The sequence below is a fragment of the Thalassophryne amazonica genome, chromosome 1 (genome assembly GCF_902500255.1).
Source record: "Thalassophryne amazonica chromosome 1, fThaAma1.1, whole genome shotgun sequence".
NCBI lineage: Eukaryota > Metazoa > Chordata > Actinopteri > Batrachoidiformes > Batrachoididae > Thalassophryne > Thalassophryne amazonica.
The window spans coordinates 59,212,861-59,238,208 of NC_047103.1; the positions used below are offsets into that span (position 1 = coordinate 59,212,861).

General features: G+C 42.6%; 1 protein-coding gene across 10 annotated transcripts in view; it reads right to left on the bottom strand.

Moving 5' to 3' along the window:
• Positions 1-25,348, bottom strand: part of cacnb2a (calcium channel, voltage-dependent, beta 2a) — a 282,202-nt gene that overhangs the window by 43,817 nt on the left and 213,037 nt on the right. For 7 of the 10 annotated variants that reach the window (XM_034170637.1, XM_034170683.1, XM_034170698.1 and 4 more), the window contains 5 exons: positions 12,665-12,787; positions 12,457-12,593; positions 10,924-11,000; positions 10,497-10,630; positions 2,660-2,740 (listed from right to left, as the gene is read on the bottom strand). In XM_034170637.1, coding sequence (XP_034026528.1) covers positions 2,660-2,740; positions 10,497-10,630; positions 10,924-11,000; positions 12,457-12,593; positions 12,665-12,787 — 552 coding nt within the window. Of the gene's footprint in view, positions 1-2,659; positions 2,741-10,274; positions 10,295-10,496; positions 10,631-10,923; positions 11,001-12,456; positions 12,594-12,664; positions 12,788-25,348 lie in introns of all 10 variants that reach the window. The other 3 variants (XM_034170652.1, XM_034170676.1, XM_034170668.1) reach the window with 2 other exon arrangements.

Here is a 25,348-nt window from a genome sequence, read left to right on the forward strand (position 1 = left end):
CCCCTTCACACATAGTATGAACTTTGGTTGAATACGGCAAAACAGGGTGAAACAGTTCAAATTAGCGCACCACAAAACATTGCGCCGACAGGCAGGCATGCACGATCCCGGTGCGAGGGTTCGTGCACACGATGGTGTCTTTCGAGCAGGAACACAGCGCGAGGTGCACCACATCGTGCCGCTTATGTGGAATAAATAAAACATAAAAACCAGCTGGTACCTGTGGAACCACATCGCACCGCTTATGTGGATTAAATAAAACATAAAAACCAGCTGGTACCTGTGGAACCACATCGCGCCGCTTATGTGGATTAAATAAAAATAAAAATCAGCTGGTACCTGTGGAACCACATCGCGCCGCTGATGTGGAATAAAAAACAAAACATACCACCCATGGGATTCGCACCTGCATGTTACTGATTGCTACTTCAAAACTTTACCACTGAGCTACCATCACTGACCTGTAAACAGGGAAAATGCCTGAAATCAACAGAGAGGATCCCTCTTATCAAGCGAGCAAGCATGAAATGACATGAATGAGAAGCAGTTTGTTATTCTCATGTCCACATCTGCTGGCACGTGTCCAGCTGGCCCATGTGCATGTCCTGCCCGGCACGCCTGGCTTGTGGAAGGCGCGCCAGAAGTGACACAGCATCATATGGAACAGAGCTCTCACGTGGGTGATGTGAAAGTCAGATTGACCACTGCGTGTTCTGATCTGACAGTCTGTTTCAGCCTGGGGGTAGCCTGTCAATGGGCTGCAGCGAGGGAGCATGCGCACGCTCGCTGCAGCCCACAGCATATATTGCCACAGCAATATATGTTTTTTATTTATGTCCACATGATGACAGCAAACAGACACACACCCGTAACAGTGGGCAGTTGTTAGTCCATGTCTGTCCAACCCAACCCAGTCTCACAGCAAGTCATGATTCAGCAGCACAAAATATACATTTATGTATTGGTTTGTGATATTGTGGGGAAAAGCTCCTCTTTTTTGTTAAGGTAGCACAAATTTATTCTAATTCATTCCGTGATGGCTGCACAAAATTAAAAGTGAAGCGGGGGGATTGTGGTGGTTAAGGTCAAGGTTGGGGGTAGGAGTAGTGTTAGTAATAGTGAATTAAAAAAAGCCCGTCATGAAAATTTGACTAATTTCGTGACGGGAGCATGAAAAAACAAAAAACAAAAACGTGAGACTGGGCTGGTTCAAACACAGTACGTGTTGTCCAGCTGGGATGTCCAGAATGACACATCTCCACAGCTGTTTCTGTCAGCGGCCACACCTCCTGTCAGTTCAGCGCACGCACCAAAGCCACACTTGTGGGGAACTTAGACAAATTTCACTGCCAGCACAGCAGTGATTGTCTGCAGACTGTTGTCGTGTCAAGAGTGCAAATGGCCACACATTTTCTAACGAGCAGTGTTAGATGTTTGTGTGTATCAGCTGCAATTTGGCCGACACCTACCGTGAGAGGGATCGATGGGTTCACACAGTGCACACTCTGTCTTTCAGCTGCCCACTGGTGTGCGCAAATCGTTGTAGCAACAGGTGTACGAGGCATTCGAGGCAGGGAAGAGTTTGCATGTTTTGCACACGATTCCTCCGTGTGTACTTTGACCGAACTTCGCACTACGTGTGAAGGGGCCCGTCCGGATATCAAGGATCCAGTGACCAATTTCATATTTATTTACTTTAAGACTCAATAAAATGTTGTTGACATAGAAAACCTGTAAAGCCTACTTTTAGTACACAGAAAATTCACAGGAGTTATGACCTGGAAACTAAATTTTAGCCATTGTAATCGAAACATCCAACTCACTGAGGCCACAGAAGTCACTGAAGGTGCGCAGTAATGTCAAAGTCATGTTGACCTTTTCTTTGTCTCCTGTGGGGTGGTGCATCATGATTATGCACCAGAAGGCCAAAATATTAATAAAGAGTATTATCGGGTGGTCCTTCGTGATGCTGTGCACCGGATCTGTGGATGGCAAAATGTTGCCAGCTCCAACATAATGCACCTGCCCATTCTGTGATTCGTCAGGCTCCTTACTCTCCTGACATGGCTCCCTCTGATTTTTGGCTGTTCTCCAAAATCAAAACTACACTAAAAAGGACTTGAGTTGAGAGAAGAGATCATGCGGAATGCGACAACCCAGCTGAACACCATTCCAAAAGAGGCCTTCCACAAATGCTTCCAACAATAGCAGAACCACTGGGACATGTGTGCTCAGTCCCAAGGAGACTACATTGAAGAGGATTAGGATTTCAAACCCCCAGGTGAGTAATTTTATTTTTTGTGGCTGGAAACATTGGAAACGTTTTTAATGCACCTCATATATCACCCAGAAAATGGAGGGACTAAGCATAAAAATGCCAAATTACTAAAATGGTTAGTGTTAATTTCTGTTAATTCCCACAGAATTAAATAATCTACTGTGGTGTACAAATGTAAAAGTACAAAACTCGTATTGCTGTCCTAATACTTATGGACCTGACTGTTCAGAAGCTACACATGACAGCATTTCTCTGCATGAAACTATGTTTATTTCTAGACTAAACAACTGTGCTGATAATTTCCTAGCTGAACAACAAAGCTGATAAGAGTTCATTCAGACAGCTCATCAGCAGTAGTATAATTTTAGTGATGACATTTACCTCATAGCCCTTCAGTGATGGTCCAACCAGAACCACGGGCCGCATAGAAGGCACAACATCGTACGGAGGAATGTGTTCCGTCTTAAGAGAGGAGAAGAAATAGAGTCCCACAGATTTATAGAGACAAAATTAAACACATCTTAAATCACTCCAGGGGTTTGAACAATGATGTTGATTTCTTGAAAGTACTGGAGTATTGTGGACCATGAAATGAGATGCCTCAGCTTGACCAATAAAGCATAAAAAAATTTCAGCTTAGAATTTGGCAGTTCCCAACAGAAATTCCACAGAAGGTTACAGTAATCGGCAGCATTGCGTGTCATTTCTGAGAAGCGTTCTCATCTCATGGCTGTGATATCACAGAGTACAAAAGAAACAATGCAAGAGGACAAATTGGTGACAACACCACAACTGCCACAGTAGAGATCAATATCTACAAGGAAAACGTGACATAAGGATAGCTGGAGACACTCATCACTGCTGGGACTAAATGAGAGCTCAGCAACAGTTCTGGTGCTGTTAGATCTTAGTGCTGTGTTTGATACCATGGATCACCATATTTTACTCGATAGGCTGGAGAATCATTTTAGGATAACTGACCCTTGCATGGCTGACACCATACCTGACCAGTTGTTCTCACTGTGTTTTGTGCATTTAACACAACCTCCAACCTTAGTGACATTAAATTTGCGGTCTAAGGGGCCCCTAAGCAGGGGGCCTAAGGGGCCTAAGTCTAAGGCCCCCTGCTTTTTTCCTTTTATATAGCCCTCCCTTAGGCACATATTACGGTGTTTTTGGGGTTACCTTTCATTGCTATGCTGATGATACTTACTTACACATGCCGATAACTTCTGGTAAACTCATCCACATAAAATCCTTAGAAGATTGCCTTGCATCAGTGAAAAGCTGGATGTCAAGCAACTTCCTACTTTTAAACACTGACAAAACTGAGATGATGGTTCTTGGTCCAGTGAGACATCTGCATCAATTTGACTAGCTAACGCTTAGCCTAGGTTCATGTGTCATACATCACACTGACAAAGTGAGGAACCCTGGTGTAATTTTTGATCCTACGTTGTCCTTTGACCTCCACATCAGAGATATTACGAGGACTGCTTTCTTCCACCTGTGAAATATAGCGAAGATTCATCCCATCCTGTCTATGGTTGATGCTGAGACCCTGATTCATGCATTTGTTTCTTCTAGATTGCAATACTACTGCAATATTCTATTTTCTGGTTTACTGCAGTCCAGCATTAGGGGTCTCCAACTGGTTCAAAATGCTGCTGCCAGACTTTTGACAGGAAGCAGAACGTTTGACCACATTACACCCATTTTGGCATCTCTTCACAGGCTTCCTGTCCCAGTGAGATCAGATTTTAAGGTTCTGTTACTAACCTATGAAATTATTCACAGACTAGCCCCTCCCTACTTAGCTGACCGACTTAAACCCTAAAATTATACTGTAATGGTTGTCTTTCTGCCACCTGATTCTGTTTTTTCTCTCTGTTTGAGGTGTGGCTCCATCCAGAGATGGGAGTGGGTGTTTTCTTCTGCAGGCCTCCCGTCTTGGACTCCCAAAAATTCCTGTATAATTTCCCGTATTGCCAATTGTGTCTGTAGCATGGCCCAAGCAGAGGGTCACTCCTTTGAGTCTGTTCTGCTTGAGGTTTCTTCCTCAAATTATCTTGAGGCAACTTTGTTGTGATTTGGCGCTATATAAATATAAATATAAATGCAAATAAATTGAAACTGAAGTTTGTGAAACAGCTTCTATCACAAAGCAAATCAGTCATTTTTGGTAAAATGAATTACGGGGAAATGCTGAAACACTGGCATCAATGGTTATTGCAAATGAGAACTAGAAATGTTAATGAATGAAAATGCAAACTGTAAATATGATCATTTGCTTTTCAGTTGATGCCCAATTTTGATTCTGAGAATAACAGCCATTTTTGTGCAAGTATAGAAAGAACCTCTGTAATAGGGGTGGGAAAAAGAAAAACAACATGATAACATACTTTCATTCTGGAGAGGGCGCAATGAAGTTGCTATAGAGTATTACGTGATGTTGCCTTCATTAAAACACAAAGAAAAAACTGGCTGGCTATGAGAAGATAAATTTGAGCAGTGATAAATTAGTTTAGGAAGTGGCAGCCAGAGTGTGCAGATATTAAGGATGTGGGTGAGTCTTTATGTGAAACGGTTGAGATGCACCAACTGCAGTATTTTTATAAATATGATTTATGATATACTGTCTCTAGAAATGTATAATTCAACTTTTTACCATGGCCCAGTGTTCAAAAAGCACGCACACGTGCACACACACACACACACACATACACACACACACACACACACACACACAATCACAATATACTGTTATATAAAACTGCGATACAAAAGATAGCAGAGGGACAGCTCAGGTGGGACAGTTTGGAGACAAAGTCAGAGAGGTGAGACTGAGATGGTTTGGACATGTGCAGAGTAGGGACCCAGGATATATAGGGAGAAAGATGCTCAGGATGGAGCCACAAAGCAGGAAGAGAAGAGGGAGGACAAAGAGGAGTTTTATGGATGTGGGAGAAAGATGCTGAGCGCAGGGTGAGATGGAAATGGATTATCTGCTGTGGTGACTCCTAACGAGAACAGCCCAAAGAAGATCAAAAATTCTTAAGAATTATGACGTATCAATTCATATTGAATAAGTATTGTGATACGGATCATACTGGGAGATAAGTGTATCACCTCAGCCCTAACCTCCAACATTTTTACATTATTGTAATCTCTTTAGACAGTTTCTCAGTAAGTACATTTCTGTTTCCATGTCACAGTCCAACACGATATCAAAATGCACTCTCTCTCTCTCTCTCTCTCTCTCTCTCTCTCTCTCGCTCTCTCTCTCTCTCTGTCTTTCAAAAGCATAATTTGTACATAATCCAGTATTTCCCAGTCCTGGTCCTCGGGACCCAAAGTTTTGCTCAATTCCCATTTTTTGCTGAACTAATCAGAGCCAATCTGCTCAGTCAGCTGTTGATGAGCTGCACACACCTGGCTGAACTGATCTACTCTGATTAGTACAGGGACAAATGGAAAATTGAGCAGTATTTAGGGTCTTGAGGACCAGGATTGGAAAACAGTGACATATAAACTGGTGCCTTGCTGGAGAGGAAGAAGAGCAGATGCAGAGATTCAGAGAGAGGCCTGACTCTGACCTGCTCTTACTTACACAACTTTCTCAATTTACATTGCTGTATGAATGATGTCTTTAAAAAAACTGTCAGTACAAGCGGACTTATCAACACATGTTTTTCCTCGTGCATTCTAAATACATTCTTTCTGTCTTCGCTGCCGTCACTGGGCGCCTCCTGGGACATTATGGAAAGTAGTCAAAGACTGCTGACTAACATCAGCGTATTAACGGGCAGTGTGTGGGTCCACTCAAATACGTATGTCAGTCTGAGATTATGCACTCATTATAATTACAGTCATGGGAAACTGTATTTATTGTCATTATCGATTGAGGTAGAAAGCACATGGGGGAAAAATGTAGTTATTATTGTACTCACTGGTGGAATGCTGCAGCTGGAGAGAAGGATTTTCTTAAAAAGAAAGTGTGAAATTTCATCTAACATTTGCCAGAAGGCGCAAGGGACTCAAACCTGTATTTGATCTGGTTTCTTGTGACAAATTCCTTCTCTGTTACACTCCACAATGCAGCCGTGTAACTAATGATGCAACAGATAAAAGTTCTATGATGCATTTTCTATTCAATCATAGCCACAGAAGCCTATAGGCATTTATGGGTGTATTGCTCTTAAAGGGGAAGTTTGTGATTTTACAACCTAGGCTCTATTTTTAGACATTTTTGGGTTTACCTAGTCACTCTGGACAAAAGTGAAATTGCATTATTGATTTAGAACACAACACGGAGGTAAACATGTGCCTCGCTAAATTTAAACAAAAATTTATAAAATGACCTCTTGTAAAGTTAGCGGCTTACCTTAGCCTAGCCATCCTACTCCAACATATAAGCTATATGTCATTATACAGAGCTCTAAAATGATGATGTCACAGCACGTTAACAGTTCGACACAAACTGGTGATACAAACCCGTTTGACTTAAACTGTTGCTTAGTTCGACACAAACTCCTATGTGGGGAAAAACAATACCTTTGCAATGGCCTTGTTAAGATTCCCACTTTTCTGATGAGCCAAAACTGTCACATCAAAAGGAAATCACTACAAATCTGATCAGGTGAAACGTAATTATTTTCCAGGTGAATGAGAGGAATTTTGTGACCTAGTATGAAAGAAAGAAGTTACAACTTGTGGTAAGAGTTGCTGTTCTTCATTCTGTTGTGCCGCTTCAGTCCTTTGCTTATGTCTGTGCTGTTCTGAGTTTCATACTAAATGCTAAAAGCTAAATACTGAGACAGGCATGACTAGAACTGTGTGAAATGTTGAAATGTTCTGGCTGCAGTACATATAATTTTTCACAGTGTTACTGATTTAATTACTTCTATATGTATATTTATGATCGGTACTGAGTGCATCAACTGACCGGGTGATAAAAGTGGCTGTTCTCCCATAAACTGGCTTCCTTTCAATGTGTAATCACAGTGTAAGAAGCTTTGTGAATAGCAATGGTATCTGCAAGCACTCTAGGCACAAATTCATCTAATATTCTGTTACCAAATGATATATTAAACATATATAAATACCTCACATATTTGATTTAATCCATCATCGCTGCCCACAGGGATGAAAAAAGTCTGTGCAATGCACTCAGATTGGTCTTCAAAACACTAAATATTCTGAAAAGACAGTGTAGAACCAGTTTGAAGTTTGTTATGGATATGTGATGTCATGCATTGGAGCTGTAGTCCCTATTTGTTTGTTTTGGAGGTGTTCTTCCAAACATCTTCAAGCTGCTTGTACAGAGATGACTCCAATCCAACAGACTCTAATTTAGGTAAAAAAAGTTTTACCTTGCCATCGAGGCCATCAAAGTACCCGTAGGTCATTTTGCTCTTTGTGAACACTTGTTCGATCATTAAAATCTACCTGCCTATGCCATGCTTGTCAAGGTTAACATTTTGGTTCATGTCATGTTTCCCTGCTTTTGCTCATTTTAGTCTCTCTGAATTATTTTCAGTGGGTTTCTTCCTCTGTGTCATTTGTTGGTGTTTACATATAGTGATCTTATTTTGATGATCTGCCTGTCTTAAGGCACCTTGACACTTGCATGCATTTAACTCCCGCACTGCAGCGCAATTTGTCATGCCAATGTGACCCCGCTGTGTTCCGCTGGATGCTACGCTTTGTGTCGCTGGATGCTGCATTATATAAAATAATTATTTCGTAGTTGATCAATCGTTTGCTCTCAGACCTTGGTTGATGAAACCACCTCTAATTGTGCCAGAATCACAGAGGAATTTTCTACAGCTACAGCTGTTCTTGTGCACTTGAAGATGTGGAGAACACATTTGAAATCATCTCAAAGGTAGTTATTTATAATATTTATATTGTAATGGCTTGGTAATGGCATTTTCATTCCTTTTTATGAGTTTGATAATGTATCTGTAAAATTATGTTTATTATAGATGTAACATCTTGTCAGAATTGTTTAGATGAGTTGCGCTGTGATGCGCTGCACTGACACGACTCGCAGTGACACACAGTGTTTTTGAACTGTTTGCACAATGTTCACATGTAGTTAATAAAATTAATGCGTGCCAGAGATTTTGAACATTTCAAAATTTTCTTTGCCCACTTGCACGCAGCCGTGCACAGTTTACAATGGTTTACAATGAGTTTACAATGAGGTTACTCTCTGGCACAGCAGATTGCATGCCAGTGCGGGGATGAAATTCATGAAAGTGTCAAGGTACCATTAGCTTTGACTGGCAGGATGTTAACCTCTGAGTTTGGGTGTCCACATGAGTCCGAGATTAACTGTAAAATACAGAGTGTAAATGCAGAGCAGATAGCTCCCCCCCCAGAGAACAAATGAATAGCTGCCCCCCATGACACACATACACATAATTTCAACATCTTCATGTGTTTCTTTTTATTCTTTTACACATGTTAAACACATTTAAAATATATTCATGTGTTTTTAAGGAACTGTCTATGCATTTACACATTTTACAGCCTTTGTAAACACTGCAAACATATTTTTAAAGAACTTTCTATTCTTTCACACATTTTACACCCTTTTCAAACATTTTAAATGTGTTTTTAAAAAACTTTCTAATCTTCTATTTTTACTTTTTGTCATATTTTAAATATCTTTTTTTACATTTAAACATCTCTGTGTGTTTTTAAACCTCTCTGACATAACTAATACATTTTAACATAAATAATATTACTTAAACTTTTATACATATTTAATGTCTCCTCTAGTCTCACCTCTTGTTTAGTGTGAGCAATGAGTCTGGGTCTTTGACGTGCACAGGGGGCTGATGTGGGGTTGCACTCTGGAGAGGAGCAAACGAAGATCGTCCTCTGCTTTCTTCTTTTTTTGGTTGCCCCATACTCTGTCTTCTCACTGGTAGATTTATACACTAAAAATGTATCCATTTTGCTCCTGGCATGTTAACTAACAATGTTTTCTTTTTCCTTTTTTCCCCTTCTTTTTTGTTGGTTAACAGTGTTTGCAGTTATTTTTTTACCCCCCCCCCCCACCCCCAAAGAACTCTGGCGCCCCCCAGGGGGAGCATGCCCCACAGCTTGAAAACCACTGGCTTAGTGGATAAGGAGCTGGCCTGCCAATATGTAAACCTGTGATACCGCTCATGCTGTCTGTGTCCTTGAACAAGACGCTTATTAATCTGCATTATCTCATTCCACCCATCTGAAAAAATGGGTAAAGGACCTGGCTTGAAAAGCTAATGTGAGGCATCATTGTAAAGCGCTTTGAGCAAATACGAGATGGAAAAATGCTATAGAAATGCAGTTCTTCTTAACTGGTTCATGCCCCTTACAAAAACTCAGTGAAAACATCTAGTCGCCAGATTGTTTTCATTTCTGTGCTGCTTTCTCATGTTCCAAGTTTCTGTGTTTTTTGACTCCATGTTACCAAACTTGTTATTGTTCTGAGCTCTGTTTTTGCCTCCTGTCTTGTGATTGATTTGCAATATTTTTGGAGTACACATTATCTACACTTGGTGCTCTATAGTATTAGATTTTGTGGTTATTGATCTTCTTTTGTGTTTTTGGACAAGTCTTCTGCCTAGCCCTTTGAAAGACTGCTATCATTAACCGAATACACAAAGACATGAGCAGATATACACAAAGACACATATGCCAGACAGTCCTCTGTACCCTTTGGCCCACACTCAGGGTGGGCTGAGGTTCATGAAAATTAAGAAGACCATTTTTCTTTGTTCCATGCTGACATGGTGCCAGTCTTTTAACTTAACATAACTCTTTGCACACTGAGCTCTCACTTAGTCAGGATCACAAGTTAACATACACATATGCAATTCCAAAAAAACAACACAGAGAGGTGGAGTAAGGTGAGTGGGTTTTATGAAATACAGATGGTAAAGTCTGTATTGCAGCACAGACCACAGAGATGATTCCCAGAACCCTACACACCACCACTTACCGACTTTTGCTTCTGCTTAGCTGTAGTGAGACGGAAGAAGAGAGAGAGAGGTTAAGAAAAGGCATGCATGCTAATGGAGGTGCATGCTGAAGAACAAGGGCGGTGGAGGTACAGGTAGACAAAGACGACGGACACTGGGCGAGGTCGAGTAGCCACAGGCATGAGGTCAGAGGCGTGCGTGTGGACAAGGATGAAGAGAGGGTGGGAGAGGACAGAATTTACCTTCTTAAAGAAGGGCATTCTTTTCTCTTTTGATAGGGGTGACATGACAGTGTTTGGACTGGCTTTAGGGGAGCGCAGGTTGACTGGAAGCTCATTGTCCTCGGGATCTAAGCCTGTGGCATCTATATCAATTGCTACGCACACAGAGACAAGACCGCCATCACACAGAGAGGAACACAGGAGGTAACAAAAGGGCACACCTCATATCCACAGGACTGATATAGAATGTCGACTACTACACACAACTCAAATTAGACACTTGGAAATCTAGAAACGTCTGGACAATTAAGTGACAAAAGTGGCAACTTCACAGCTGTTAGAAATAAAATATATAAAAATCTACTCAAGCACCTTACCTTCAACTTAAACTCAGCAGCTAAAAGTTGGTTTAAAAGTGTTTTTTTGTTTGTTTGTTTAAGGTGCTTACCGGAAGAAGGAGGAGTAGACTTCCGTGAGTTAGCAACCACTTCTCCTAAACTAGAGGATGAGTTTGCTCCCAATTTACTGAAAGAAGAGAGGTGAGTTGTCATGCAGGATTACAGGTACTCTTCAGAGAGCTGTGTTAAAGCTAACTGAACTCTAATCCTTGTCCACATGGAAATAGAACTTTCCCTATAGGATCTTTATCTTTGTCATTTTCAAAAAGTGCTCTGTAAACACGGATCCATTTCAACAAAGATCTGCGTACACACAAAACCACTAAAAACTACTGAAAACACTGTAATATAATATATAATATATAATATAAATGCCAGGCCTGTACATGGCACTGGATAGGTGCAGTGACACGAGCATGTCTTTGATTCACGCACTTGCACGCCCGTTGTTGTGACGATCCCACCTGCTGTGATCACAGCTGGACTCCGTTCTTTGTTCTACCGTCTGCCACGTGCTCTGCACTAGACGCTGTGTATATAAAATAATTATTTCGTTGCAGATTAATCATTTTCTCTGCAAATTGGATGGTGAAAATGGCTGTAATCGTTTCATGAATCACAGAGGAGGCTTCAGCTGGTGCCATTTGCGCGTGTGCATGTGCGCACCGAAAGAGCTGGATAAAGCATTTTCAGCTGTCTAAAAAGGTAATTATTTGTCATGTTTACATTGTCATGGCTTGGTAAAACAGTTGTGTGTTCTTTCCTTCTTGTGTGCAGCTGTTAAAGTATGCTTATAACAGATTTAACTTCTTGTTATAATCCTCCAAATGAGCTGCGCTCTGATGTGATCCACTGACATAACCACTCGCTTTGTTCACTTCTTCTTTACTCCACTTGATGAGCTGCACATCATGTTGTCAATTAGATCGCATCACGTAGCATGACATTTGTGCATGAAAGATTTTTTGAACATTTCAAAATTCTTTGTGCACAATAGCATGCACTGGCGTCCCTCTTACGTTCAGTCTGCACCACTTAAAGATGAGTTTACTTTCCAGTACGACACAGGTCGTGCTGGTGCGTGAATCAAAGTCATGCTTGTGTCATTGCACCTTAACACTCCCACACACACACAAAAAAAGAGATGATGTGGCACATGCGCATGCAAAGTCAATCTTCTGCTTTGAGCCACACCGGATTATATATCGACAGCCACAAGAGAAGGCTGACCAGGAATCGTGTCAATCCAAATGCACCGATATCACTGATGCGTTTCAAGCTCAGTATCTGATACATCCGACACAGAAAGATGTGATGTCTTGTGGCCAGGGTTAAGGCTGAGGTTAGAGCGGTGGGGCTATGACATCATCATTTTACAAAAGTTGCATTTTGGTTGTACACATGAAAATGCAAAGGCAGTGTTTTGAGATTCTTTTCACTCTGGGACCTGTTTTCAAAAAGTAGCATTTCCGGGCTCCTAAAACGCTGGTTCCATGTGGACGAAACAACGATACAATACAATAATTTGTGGATAGACCTAACCACTTCTCTGTGTGGACGGGGCCTAAGACATAGGACTTTACCTGGAATAGAACTTTCCCTGTTTGGCCCTTTGTTCCTGGAGTATACGAGTGTTTTCAAGCTTCATTGGACTGGGGATGAAACCAGTTTCACAGCCTTCCTTCACCAGGCGCCCTATCCACCAGTCATTGTTGAATTTCTACACAAGGTAATTTGAAACAGTTACACCCCATCCTCACCAAGTCATCCTTATCTTTATTACCATCTCACCTCTTTGACATGGAGAAAGTCTTTAGCCTCAAAGGACACGGCCATGCCGGGCACGGGGACATCATCGTCGTGACTTGGACTGTAGTTGACATTTGTTCGGACAGCAAATGCAACTGGTTTAACCTGCAAGGAGGAACAAAGTTTCATGCTAATTGGAAGAAATTAAATGAAATCAGAGGGCACCCACAGACAGAGCAGTGGCCTGTTCGAAATTTCTTAACTGAAGAATTTGTTTGTGCACTATGATATAAAAATACTTCACAGTGAGGGATGAAAGCAGCCTCCTACTCAGCCTGAGTAAAGGGAGCTTTCTCTGAATGAGCTTGCTACTGTAGGTTTAAACATTTATACATTTGGAATAATGCAACATATTACATTTGCAGCAGTCATTACATGGAGACCAATGGTTCTTGTACTTACTGACTTAACAGCACTCTTTTTAATGGTGCATAAATTACTCCCAGAATAAAACAATGGGTGAATCGATACTGGTTGTTGGACTGCCGCAGACTTTTATTACTGAGAGAAGCAGGCAGTCAAGATATAAAACAAATGAAATGCCTGCAGACCTTAATGTAATCAGCATTATACCACAATTGTCCACATATAAAAGTGCAACTAGCTTCCAGAAAATACACATTCTTTCGTACACTACCAGAACTATTCTATTATGATCAGTGGGTATTCCATTTCACAAACATTTATAACAGGTTGCATTGTTAAAATGGAATGGAAAAAATTGCATGCCCTCAGGCAAATACCTAGATTTTCAAGTAAAATATCCACACAACCCTTCAAGAATTACATAAACTACTTTTGGACATAATCTTGCATTCTGCAACATTACATTCACAATGCCTCTGACTGTCTGATAGGCCTGGCAGAAGTCAACACAAAGCCAAACTAAATGCACTCAGGGATAGAGTCAAATCTAATCTCCAAGGACATACTGCAATTATTTACCTGCAGAAAAACAGACAACTTTACGATAGTGTTTACATGAAGGCAAAAACTGATTTTAACTCACTCGATTACACCTCAGACACATTGGCTGGTGTAACTACAAAGTCAAGCTTTCAAGTCTTTGCGACAAGCTTAAAAATGGACTTAACCAGATTCTGGCTTCATCAAGCTCTAACAAAAGACCTCATCCACACTATAACAGGAGAGTCCATCATGATAACTTTTACCGCTAAATTCCACCAGCCGTGACCATGTTTTGACACAGCTCTGTCATGGCCCCTGGAGTGGTTCGCAGCCATTCCCTTCAATGCTTGTTATTTGGCAGCAGTGGTGCATTTCAATTCAATTCAATTTTATTTATATAGCGCCAAATCACAACAAACAGTTGCCCCAAGGCGCTTTATATTGTAAGGCAAGGCCATACAATAATTACGTAAAAACCCCAAAGGTCAAAACGACCCCCTGTGAGCAAGCACTTGGCGACAGTGGGAAGGAAAAACTCCCTTTTAACAGGAAGAAACCTCCAGCAGAACCAGGCTCAGGGAGGGGCAGTCTTCTGCTGGGACTGGTTGGGGCTGAGGGAGAGAACCAGGAAAAAGACATGCTGTGGAGGGGAGCAGAGATCAATCACTAATGATTAAATGCAGAGTGGTGCATACAGAGCAAAAAGAGAAAGAAACACTCAGTGCATTATGGGAAACCCCCAGCAGTCTAAGTCTATAGCAGCATAACTAAGGGATGGTTAAGGGTCACCTGATCCAGCCCTAACTATAAGCTCATAGTTGAGCTATAATGCATAAGCATTTCAGACATGTCCCATTCCACTCTGCACAGAATGGGTCTATTTTTGACAAATGCTTCTTCTGGTATGCATCTGACTGGCCAATCAGACATCGCATATCGCATGATTCATGAGTTTTTCCCTATCATCCACTCTCATCACAACAGTATTTTTAACAGCTGAATCACGGCCATCAGTCTTTGATCCATATTTTTCAGAGCCTTACCCTATGATCTTTGCAGATGACAGCAAAAGTAAAGTAGAAACATTAAACACGATAAAAACATACACAAAAAGAAACCATGCAATGATGTCGACTATTTTTCTAAACATAAGTTGTTCAACTCTAATAGAGGCCATTTTGACTGTGATAAAGTTCATATAAATCTACTTGGAATGGGACCAAATGTAGTCCCAGCAGAGTAAATTATGCACAGCAAAATTTAAGTGTACCTCTTTCAGACTGTTTTTCAGTGTTTGGCTCCTCAGCCTTTTAGACTGAGAGATTTCCTGCTGTCGCAGACCAAATGGTCCACCCCTAAAAATTGGTCCGCGTTTTGCATCTGCGCATGCATCATTTTGGACAACAGCAGCACGTCTGAGACGGAGTCTCTTCACCCAAAGCAATCAAATGGATTAATGGGATTATTAACCATCAGATGATAAAGGTAAAACCTCTTAAATTATTCTAAAGTCAGTTTTAAGCAGAAACAAGGCCATTTTAAGCAGAAATGAGGCAAAATATCGTGACGTTTTGAAATGGCCGATGCGCAGTGAACAGCTAGCAGCTCGTTTAGCCGCGGCACTCTGATTGCTTCCACCGCCTTTTATGATGAAATAATGCTGAATTTATGTGGAAACGATTGTTGTACAAAAGCTTCAGATATCTGTTGCTGAGATAGATGATGACTGGAGTGCAGTATGAAGGAGAAACGAGGTGTTAATTCATGAACCACGTCATCGGGGGGACCGATTTTTAGGGGGACCATTCGGTCGGCGACACTGGGAAGGGCCCCTGGAATTGTGAGGTTGCTGAACACAGGTATTTGATGATGTAAATACTGCTGTGACAACAAAGATCCAAGTCTACAGACTCCTGGTACTTACATGGTTGTAATGTGCTACAAAGTAACATGTTACTGTTGTAAATTCAGTAATCGTGTTACAGTTCATAAGAGCGTGCTCAAAGATTGCTGGATTCCCGTGAATGCAACATGAATCTCGAGTGTCTAGCCAGTAGCTTTGTTTACTCTCATAATGGGTGAAGAATGGGTTGAACTCTTTTGAGTCATCAGGGTTTTTCTGTCAAAGTCCATTCCACTGGAATACTCAGGTGGACATACAGGTTTCAATGAAAAATAAATCTTATAAAGTAGAAGTGAAACATGTATTAAAGAGCTTCATTAATTTCCCTGTTGTCCGCAACACACATGGTTGAGAACCACTGGGTTAAACATTCCAGGTCTTGACTACAAGAGGTCAGTGGCTCATGGCACTGTAGCTGTGGATGCTGTTTTCAGGAATGTTCCTCTTGCTAGGAATCTTAGATTGAAGATCTTCACAGGTTAACCAAAACAGACTTGTGAACACCTATACAAACCCAGCAAACAGCATTGGACAAGTATGTACGTGTGCAATATGCAAGTAACAGCATCATGCTGGTGATGGTGTTGCCAAGTCTGGTAATTCTAAGTAACATTTAGCTTTATTTATTACTCTTGAAGCCCTTCAGGAGTTGATGCTGTGGATTTCAGACTTATTTCCAAAATACAGTCACTTATTTTGGGTCTATTCCCTCCATACAAAGAATGAACAAACTTTAAGCTGTAAAATATTTCCACTGACTGTAACTTACCACATAAACACTGTTATTAGTTGAGGTAGTCACAAATAAAGTGGTAATTTCTTGAATTTTATAAATTCCTATCAAGTTAGCCCAGTTTAATTCCTTATTGTTATTATTATTGTTGTCAAAGTACTACTTTGTAGTTATTTAAAAAAGGAGGAAAAAACATTACAAATGAGTCAAATTGAGTCATTTTTGGAGGCCAGTTATTGTGGATTCCTTCCGAAGAACAAAGTTGCTTATTTTGTCCTTGTTTTCATCAGAATCTTCACGTGCTTCTTTCAGGAAATCTGGCAGCGCTGGCTGCTGACTTCTATCACTGTGGTGAATTATGTTGCTCCACAACAGATGTGCATAAAATAATTTTTTAAAAACAGAGACCCAGCCCCTCTAAATAAAGCCAGAGGTTAAAAAGATCTACTTTGAAACGGCCCAGTTATAATTAGACCTGATTTCAAATGCAACCAGAACACACTCATAATGATGGAGATACATGCAAACACACACTGGCAGCTGTGTGTTTCAAAGCTGATTAATGAGCAGTGAAGCTCTAATATTAATCCAGACTCCTCATGTACAAGGTCTGTGAGAAAAGTATCCGACCTTTTTATTTTTTTCAAAAACCATATGGATTTGAATCACATGTGATTGCATCAGCCAAGCTTGAACCTTCGTGCGCATGCGTGAGTTTTTTCACGCCTGTCGGTTGCGTCATTCGCCTGTGAGCAGGCTTTGAGTGAGCACTGGTCCACCCCTCTCGTCGTTTTTTTATTGCGAATAAATGTCTGAACGATTTGGAGCTTTGCTGCATCAATTTTTTTCCAGAAACTGTGAGAGACCTCCAGGTGGACACCTTTCGGAAAATTAAGGCGTGGACATCAGCACTTTTTCGGCACATTCCACTGTTACAGGAGTTTTTTTCATGGAAAGAAAAGCGGAGGGACGCGCCACAGAACCGTTCATTACGAGGCACAAAACCACCCCCGTGTTGGTCTCTCAGGACGGCTTTCTGGTGGATTTCAGATGGCTGTCGGTTGCTTTTCAGTCGTGTGATTATCCGAGAAATTGAGCATGTGCTGGACATGCCCCAACATGTCCTGTGAGGCTTCATCACGGCGTTGCTTTGTGCCATGCGGCTCCACCGCGACGAGCTCCATCTGTCTCAATGTGCCGAAAAAGTGCTGATGTCCACGTCTTTTCACAATTCCTGTGCTAGTCAGATGACATACCGGATCAAGACAGCATCCAGTTTAGAAATGAACGGCACATTCCACTGTTACAGGAGTTTTTGTCATGGAAAGAGGAGCGGAGTTCCGCGCGTCGTGGTGGAGCCGCATGGCGCAAAGCAACGCCGTGATGAAGCCTCACAGGACATGTTGGGGCATGTCCAGTTCATGCTCAATTTCTCAGATAATCACACGACTGAAAAGCAACCGACAGCCATCTGAAATCCACCTGAAAGCCCTCCTGAAAGACCAACACGGAGGTGGTTTTGTGCCGCGTAATGAACGGCTCCGTGGCGCGTCCCTCCACTTTTCTTTCCAAGAAAAAAACTCCTATAACAGTGGAATGTGCCGAAAAAGTGCTGATGTCCACGCCTTCTGCCTTTTTGTGAAAGTCAGACGACGTCCCGGATCAACAAAGCCTTCACGTTGGAAATGATCTGGTTGTTTCAGCTGGGTTTGAGCCTGTCGATTGGCACTCTCAGCAGTTGTGGGCGGTCTTTAAACCATCTGGATCACTCCTTAATCTGTGTAATCCCCATAAAATCGTCCCTGAAAGCCATATTAATTTTCCGAACGGTGTCCACCTGGAGTTCTCTCACAGTTTCTGGAAAAAAATTGATGCAGCAAAGCTCCAAATCGTTCAGGCATTTATTCGCAATAAAAAAACGACAAGAGGGGTGGACCAGTGCTCACACAAAGCCTGCTCACAGGCGAATGACGCAACCGACAGGCGTGCAAAACTCATGCATGCGCACGAAGGTTCAAGCTTGGCTGATGCAATCACATGTGATTCAAATCCATATGGTATTTGAAAAAAATAAAAAGGTTGGATACTTTTCTCACAGACCTCGTACTTATCAGCCTCTAAAGAAATTTTGCTGAGAAAGAGCAAATGCTTGAATACGTCTCATAGTGGACTCAGATCATGAGAATACCTGAATATTTTACATTGAAACTTTTACACATTATAGCATGTGGATACAGAAAAAAGAGTCACTTTTGACAAAGTATTTAGTCCATCAACACTGTGAGATGAGAAGCAAGAAAGTGACTTGATCAGACGTTGTACTTTACGAATTTCACCACGAGGTGTCTCAGTGTTTTCCACACAAAAACGTCTCAGCATGTGTCTAAATTTTCATTGCAATGCTTGGAGTTAACACTTTGAAAATATTTATGCATTGAACACACATTGAAATCTGACTGCAGTGAACAGCATGGTTCTCATATGTAGTGCACACTTTGGACTCTCCATAACTGATGCAGGACATTCACTATATTGTAGCAGACATAATTCCAGATGTAACAGACAGTGATGCCGGTAACGCATTACTTAATTACTGTAATCTGACCGCTTTTTTCAGTAACGAATAATCTAACACGTTAATCTAACACATTAATATTTCCAAATCAGTAATCCGATTAAAGTTGCTTCTCCAAGTCACTGTGCGTAACTATTCTTTTTGTATTGTGGGTCGATTGTAGCAGCCCTTGGGCAGGCGGAGGTCGCGGTTTGACTGAACTGCCCACTTTGCCCACGAAGCATTTGATGCTGCGAGCTTTTCATCTGTTTTCTGCAGTGCAGCTCCGAGTTGAAAAACAGTTGTCGCCTCTCAAACCACGGTGACAGCTGCAATGCACTGAGCTTTACAAAGATATTTTTATGCTTTCTTTTCTTTAAAAGTCTGTGCTGCTCCGTGTGTGTAATGCTGATCGGCATGCATTAACAAATGCTAACGCTTGTTTTTTTCCACCTAAACTAAGTCTCTTTCTGAGAATGACATGATGTAAAAAAAAAAAAACCCACACTGAAAAACGTAAAAAAAAAAAAAAAAAAAAAAAATCCTACCTGTTAATCTCGTCATGCTTTTTCCATAAATACATGTTGTCAATTCTTCCTGCTCAGGCAGCCAACCAGGGGCAAGCACAAGCAGAAAAGGGGGTGTGGAGGGGGGCAAGGCTCCCCACAACACCCCTAGATTAAAGTCCACTTTTGAAGACAATTTTTCATACAACTAATACTACTAATACTACACAACTGCCCCAGTCCACACCTTTCACATAGCTGTGCTGCTCCCAGGTGATGCAAATTCATGGCAATGGCAACTGTTTCGCCTCAGCAGCGTTCTGAGTCCGGCCTGTGTTTCTACCACGTTAAATTTGGATCCAGCATTACAGATCACTTTGCAGCTTCAGCAGGAAGGGAAACATCAGGGTCGGTGATCAGTAGTGGTCATGAGTGTCAACCGCGCTGGCAGGCTGCTGTTCATCCAGAACACCGTCTCCGGTCGTTGTGTCTTGTGTGGCAGAGGAGTATTCTGTTCGCTTCAAGACTGAATATCCTAACGGATGAGCTTGCGTCCCCCCACCCCCCAAGAAGCTGCCAATGGCAACTCCATATGCACCTATGACACCCAACATGTGGATCTGTGTTTTGGTGGCCAGCGGTTTAGCTGGGACTTCATCACAGCTAAAGTTGCTGTCCTCCTCCTTGGCACGGCTATTCTGTGCACTTATGGACTGCTGGTGGATGTCAAAAACTGTTACTTGATTAACGCCACCACCTTTTGTTCTTATGACTGCACCCTCAGTGGTGTAGACTCCAGACTGACTAGTGTGCTGTCGCACGCCAATGTATTTCATCAGCTGCTCTGGGAATTTCCTGCTCTCACACAGCCAACCATTTCATCTTCTGCCACCAAGCATGAAGTAGAGCACCACATCATCACCACGTGCTTGCCTATTTATTCCCGGGGAAGGGGTCTTGACCCGGCCAAGCTTGTCATTACTTGACCTGAGTTTGACAACATGAAACACCTTGGCGTTATCTGTTGCTCCAACAGCCTGTGGGCATTGCCCCCCACATGGTTTCAAAGTCCGGCAGTGGGTATTGCCACTGTGGTGACTGCCGCCGACTTAATGATGCTACAATGCCAGACTACTACCCAGTGCCTCACATCCAGGATTTTTCAGCGCATTTGGAGGGTAAGGTAATTTTTCTAAGGTAGACCTTGTCTGTGGAAGCCACCAAGTGCTTGACCAACTGCTGGACATCCCCAAAACAGCAGTGATCACCCTTTGGACAGTCTGAGCTCCTGAGAATGCCGTTCAGCCTTAAGAACACCCCTCAGTCATTCCAGCACCTCATGAACTCTGTGCTATGTGACCTGCCTTTTCTGTTTGCACAGCTGGACGACATCCTCATGGCCAGTACCTCCCAAATGGAACACCTGTCCCACCTATGGATACTTTTCAAACGCCTCAACCTGCCTGGGCTGGTCATCAATCCAGGTAAGTGCCAGTTTGGTTTGCCCACCACTGACTTCCTGGGACACTGAGTAACTAAGGATAGGGCTGTGCCACACCCATCTAAGGTGGACACAATCTTAACCTTCCCACGGCCTGTCATAGTACAGGCCCTGCAGGAATAGTGAACTTTTACCTCCGCTTCATTCCCAAAGCTGCTGTGGTCATGCACACCTGCACAAGGCCCTGAAAAGGAAAGCGCTCAAGCACCTGGTACATTGGTCCACTGGGAATGACACAGTGTTCACAAATGCTAAAGCGACTTTAACTGGCATGACAATGCTGGTTCATCCATTGCCAGAGACCCGAGTAGCCATCACCATGGATGCATCAAACTGCTGTGGGTGCAGTGCAGGAGCAGTGGTTGAATGATGCCTGGCAACCACTCGCTTTCTTTAGTCAGCAGTTATGCCCCAGTGAGTACATGTATAGCACTGTTGACTGGGAGCTGCTTGCCCTTCAACTCACTGTTCGACACTTCCGTTCACTGCTGGAGGGCCGGCAGTTTACGGCTTTCACTGATCACAAACTTATGACTTTCAGCATGGCTAAAGTGTCAGAGCCATGGTCCTTGCACCAACAGCAACAAGCTCTCTTAGATCTCAGAGTTCACCACAGACATACAACATGTTGTGGGTAAGAGCAACTTAGTTGCAGACTGCCTGTCTTGAACTATTGTAGCTAGCCACTGTCCACCTTGGGCTAGACTAGATTCATATGGCAGCTGATCAGGCCACCAACCAGATGTGCATTCACTCAGATCAGCTGCCACTGAACTGCAGTTGACAGAGATCGCTTTCAGTGAGAGTGGCACCATGCTGCTTTGCGATGTCTACACTGGACAGCCATGGCACATCGTTCCCACTGCATGGAAGCAACGTGTCTTTGACGCTGTGCATGGCCTTTCCCCCCCGAGTAGAAAAGCATCTCAAAAGTTGGTTGCAGCCAAGTTTGTCTGGCACGGGCTTAAGAAGGACGTGAGCGACTATGCAGCTTCTTGTGGAGGGTGTCAGCGGTTGAAGATCCACCGCGCTCCTCTGGCACACTTCCCCGTACCTGAGCGGAAATTTTACCACGTTAATGCAGACCTCGTGGGCTCCCTACCCTCCTCCTTGGGCTTCACACACCTCCTCACCATGGAGGATGGACCACTCGGTGGCCAGAGGCTGTTCTGTTGATGGCCTGCTGAGATGGCCTGAGCATTCATCAGAACCTGGGTTGCCTGATTTGGCAGTCCATCTGAGCTCTCTTCTGACAGGGGCTTACAGTTTACGTCTGAGTTCTGGAATGCTCTTGCAGACAGCCTGGGTGTGAAGCGCCATGACACCACCGCATATCACCCCCAGGCTAATGGACTGTGTGAGCGCTTTCACTGCTCTATGAAGACCTCTCTATGGGCCAGGCTAACAGACGGTGGTTGGGTGGACAGACTCGTGTGGGTCATGCTGATCCTATGAATTGCTACTAATGAGGACCTCCAGTCTTCGTCTGTGGAGTTGGTCTATGGTCAACCACTGCGGGTCCCAGGAGATTTCTTTACTGACACCACAACTCTGTGGTCAGCTGCCCACCAATGGAGTGTGCTTCAGGACAAGGTTAGGCTTTTCACGCCCATGCCTACTTCACAGCATGACCTTCTGCCATCCTACACTCCCTTAAATCTACATTTGCAGTCAGCGGAAAATGCCTTTATTCCTCTCGATGTACACAGGGGACAGCTGCAGCCTGATATTGATGGCCATTTTGCATATTGAGGACAGGGGATAAAAACTTTGTGGTCGACATGGGCGGTAAATCCGAGCACATTTCGGTGGCCTGCCTCAAGCCAACCCACCTGGATCTGGACAGAACCATGAGGCTTGCCCGTCCTCCTCAATGGAGGCGACCTCCTACTCAGCGCAGGCCCCTATGGGGCAGGCATAGGGTTTCCTTTGCCTCTGACGAGCCAGTGTGTTACTCGTCCCCAACCTTGATGACATTTGTTGTTATCATTTATGGTGAAATCTCGGTGGGGGGGGGTATGTAGTGGACATAATTCAATATGTAATGGACACAGTTGTATTTTTGATGGGCGATGTCAAGCTTTGTTCTGAAGTGTATGATTTTTTGAACCTGGATCTTAAAAAATAAATTATATGCCATTGCGTTGTTGATGTGGGAAACTGTCTTACCTTCGCAACCATCCGTCGCTTCCATCGCAACTTCCACAACATATGGTTCAAGACTCGGCGCTCTCCTCTTCCTTTTTGCAGCATTTCCCTATGAGTTCATTTGGCATAAACAAGACCTTGACTTCTCTGCACTACTGTTCACACCCTCCTTTTCTTTAACCTACACATGATCAGACAGAGTGTGCTCTGATCCCTTAGGTCAGTTAACAATTGAACAATGTTCAGATTTAACAGGGCCAATGGGAGCACCCCACACAAAGGCATGAGTTTGGGTTGTGATGAAACAGCCCTGTCATATCACTGACATCGAAAGAGACAAATCAACTCTGACAAATAATTTGACACTTTGAAAGACTCAACACAAATAATTTTAACCAACAATACAAGTGCCCTATCTTGATGTTCTATAGTACACAGTCTAAACTGCATAGCGTGAGTGAGTGACTGCTTTTTATAGGGTGTGTAATCTGAGTAAAGTAAAGTAAAACATAAAAGGATTGTATTTAGTCTGGGGCAGTAGTGGACACTGTTCACCTAATGTGATAACCGATAATTATCGAAGATAATGTTTTTGTTAGTGGATTAGCTTTTCAGATAAGTTTTATAACCATCATCGGACCAGTTATCTTCCAATAAATTTAGTTCCAATAACTTTTAGACCGCTAATGTTTTTTTTTTACATAGCTAGTAATGTTGAAAAACATTGAAATCCCTTTTGCTCCTGTCTGCTATGTATTTTGCAGCACTGAGGTCACTAAGAGGAACTGAACTCAACTCTGCCACCACGGGCCTAACCACCAGACAAAAAAAAGAAAAGTCATTATTCCTTAATCAAATCAAATCAATTTCATTTATATAGCGCCAAATCACAACAAACAGTTGCCCCAAGGCGCTTCATATTGCAAGGCAAAGCCATACAATAATTACAGAAAAACCCCAACTGTCAAAACGACCCCCTGTGAGCAAGCACTTGGCGACAGTGGGAAGGAAAAACTCCCTTTTAACAGGAAGAAACCTCCAGCAGAACCAGGCTCAGGGAGGGGCAGTCTTCTGCTGGGACTGGTTGGGGCTGAGGGAGAGAACCAGGAGAAAGACATGCTGTGGAGGGGAGCAGAAATCAATCACTAATGATTAAATGCAGAGTGGTGCATACAGAGCAAAAAGAGAAAGAAACACTCAGTGCATCATGGGAACCCCCCCAGCAGTCTAAGTCTATAGCAGCATAACTAAGGGATGGTTCAGGGTCACCTGATCCAGCCCTAACTATAAGCTTTAGCAAAAAGGAAAGTTTTAAGCCTAATCTTAAAAGTAGAGAGGGTGTCTGTCTCCCTGATCCGAATTGGGAGCTGGTTCCAGAGGAGAGGAGCCTGAAAGCTGAAGGCTCTGCCTCCCATTCTACTCTTACAAACCCTAGGAACTACAAGTAAGCCTGCAGTCTGAGAGCGAAGCGCTCTAATGGGGTGATATGAGGTCCCTAAGATAAGATGGGACCTGATTATTCAAAACCTTATAAGTAAGAAGAAGAGTTTTAAATTCTATTCTAGAATGAACAGGAAGCCAATGAAGAGAGGCCAATATGGGTGAGATATGCTCTCTCCTTCTAGTCCCTGTCAGTACTCTAGCTGCAGCATTTGAATTAACTGAAGGCTTTTCAGGGAACGTTTAGGACAACCTGATAATAATGAATTACAATAGTCCAGCCTAGAGGAAATAAATGCATGAATTAGTTTTTCAGCATCACTCTGAGATAAGACCTTTCTAATTTTAGAGATATTGTGCAAATGCAAAAAAACAGTCCTACATATTTGTTTAATATGCGCATTGAATGACATATCCTGATCAAAAATGACTCCAAGATTTCTCATAGTATTACTAGAGGTCAGGGTAATGCCATCCAGAGTAAGGATCTGGTTAGACACCATGTTTCTAAGATTTGAGGGGCCAAGTACAATAACTTCAGTTTTATCTGAGTTTAAAAGCAGGAAATTAGAGGTCATCCATGTCTTTATGTCTGTAAGACAATCCTGCAGTTTAGCTAATTGGTGTGTGTCCTCTGGCTTCATGGATAGATAAAGCTGGGTATCATCTGCGCAACAATGAAAATTTAAGCAATGCTGTCTAATAATACTGCCTAAGGGAAGCATGTATAAAGTGAATAAAATTGGTCCTAGCACAGAACCTTGTGGAACTCCATAATTAACCTTAGTCTGTGAAGAAGATTCCCCATTTACATGAACAAATTGTAATCTATTAGATAAATATGATTCAAACCACCGCAGCGCAGTGCCTTTAATACCTATGGCATGCTCTAATCTCTGTAATAAAATTTTATGGTCAACAGTATCAAAAGCAGCACTGAGGTCTAACAGAACAAGCACAGAGATGAGTCCA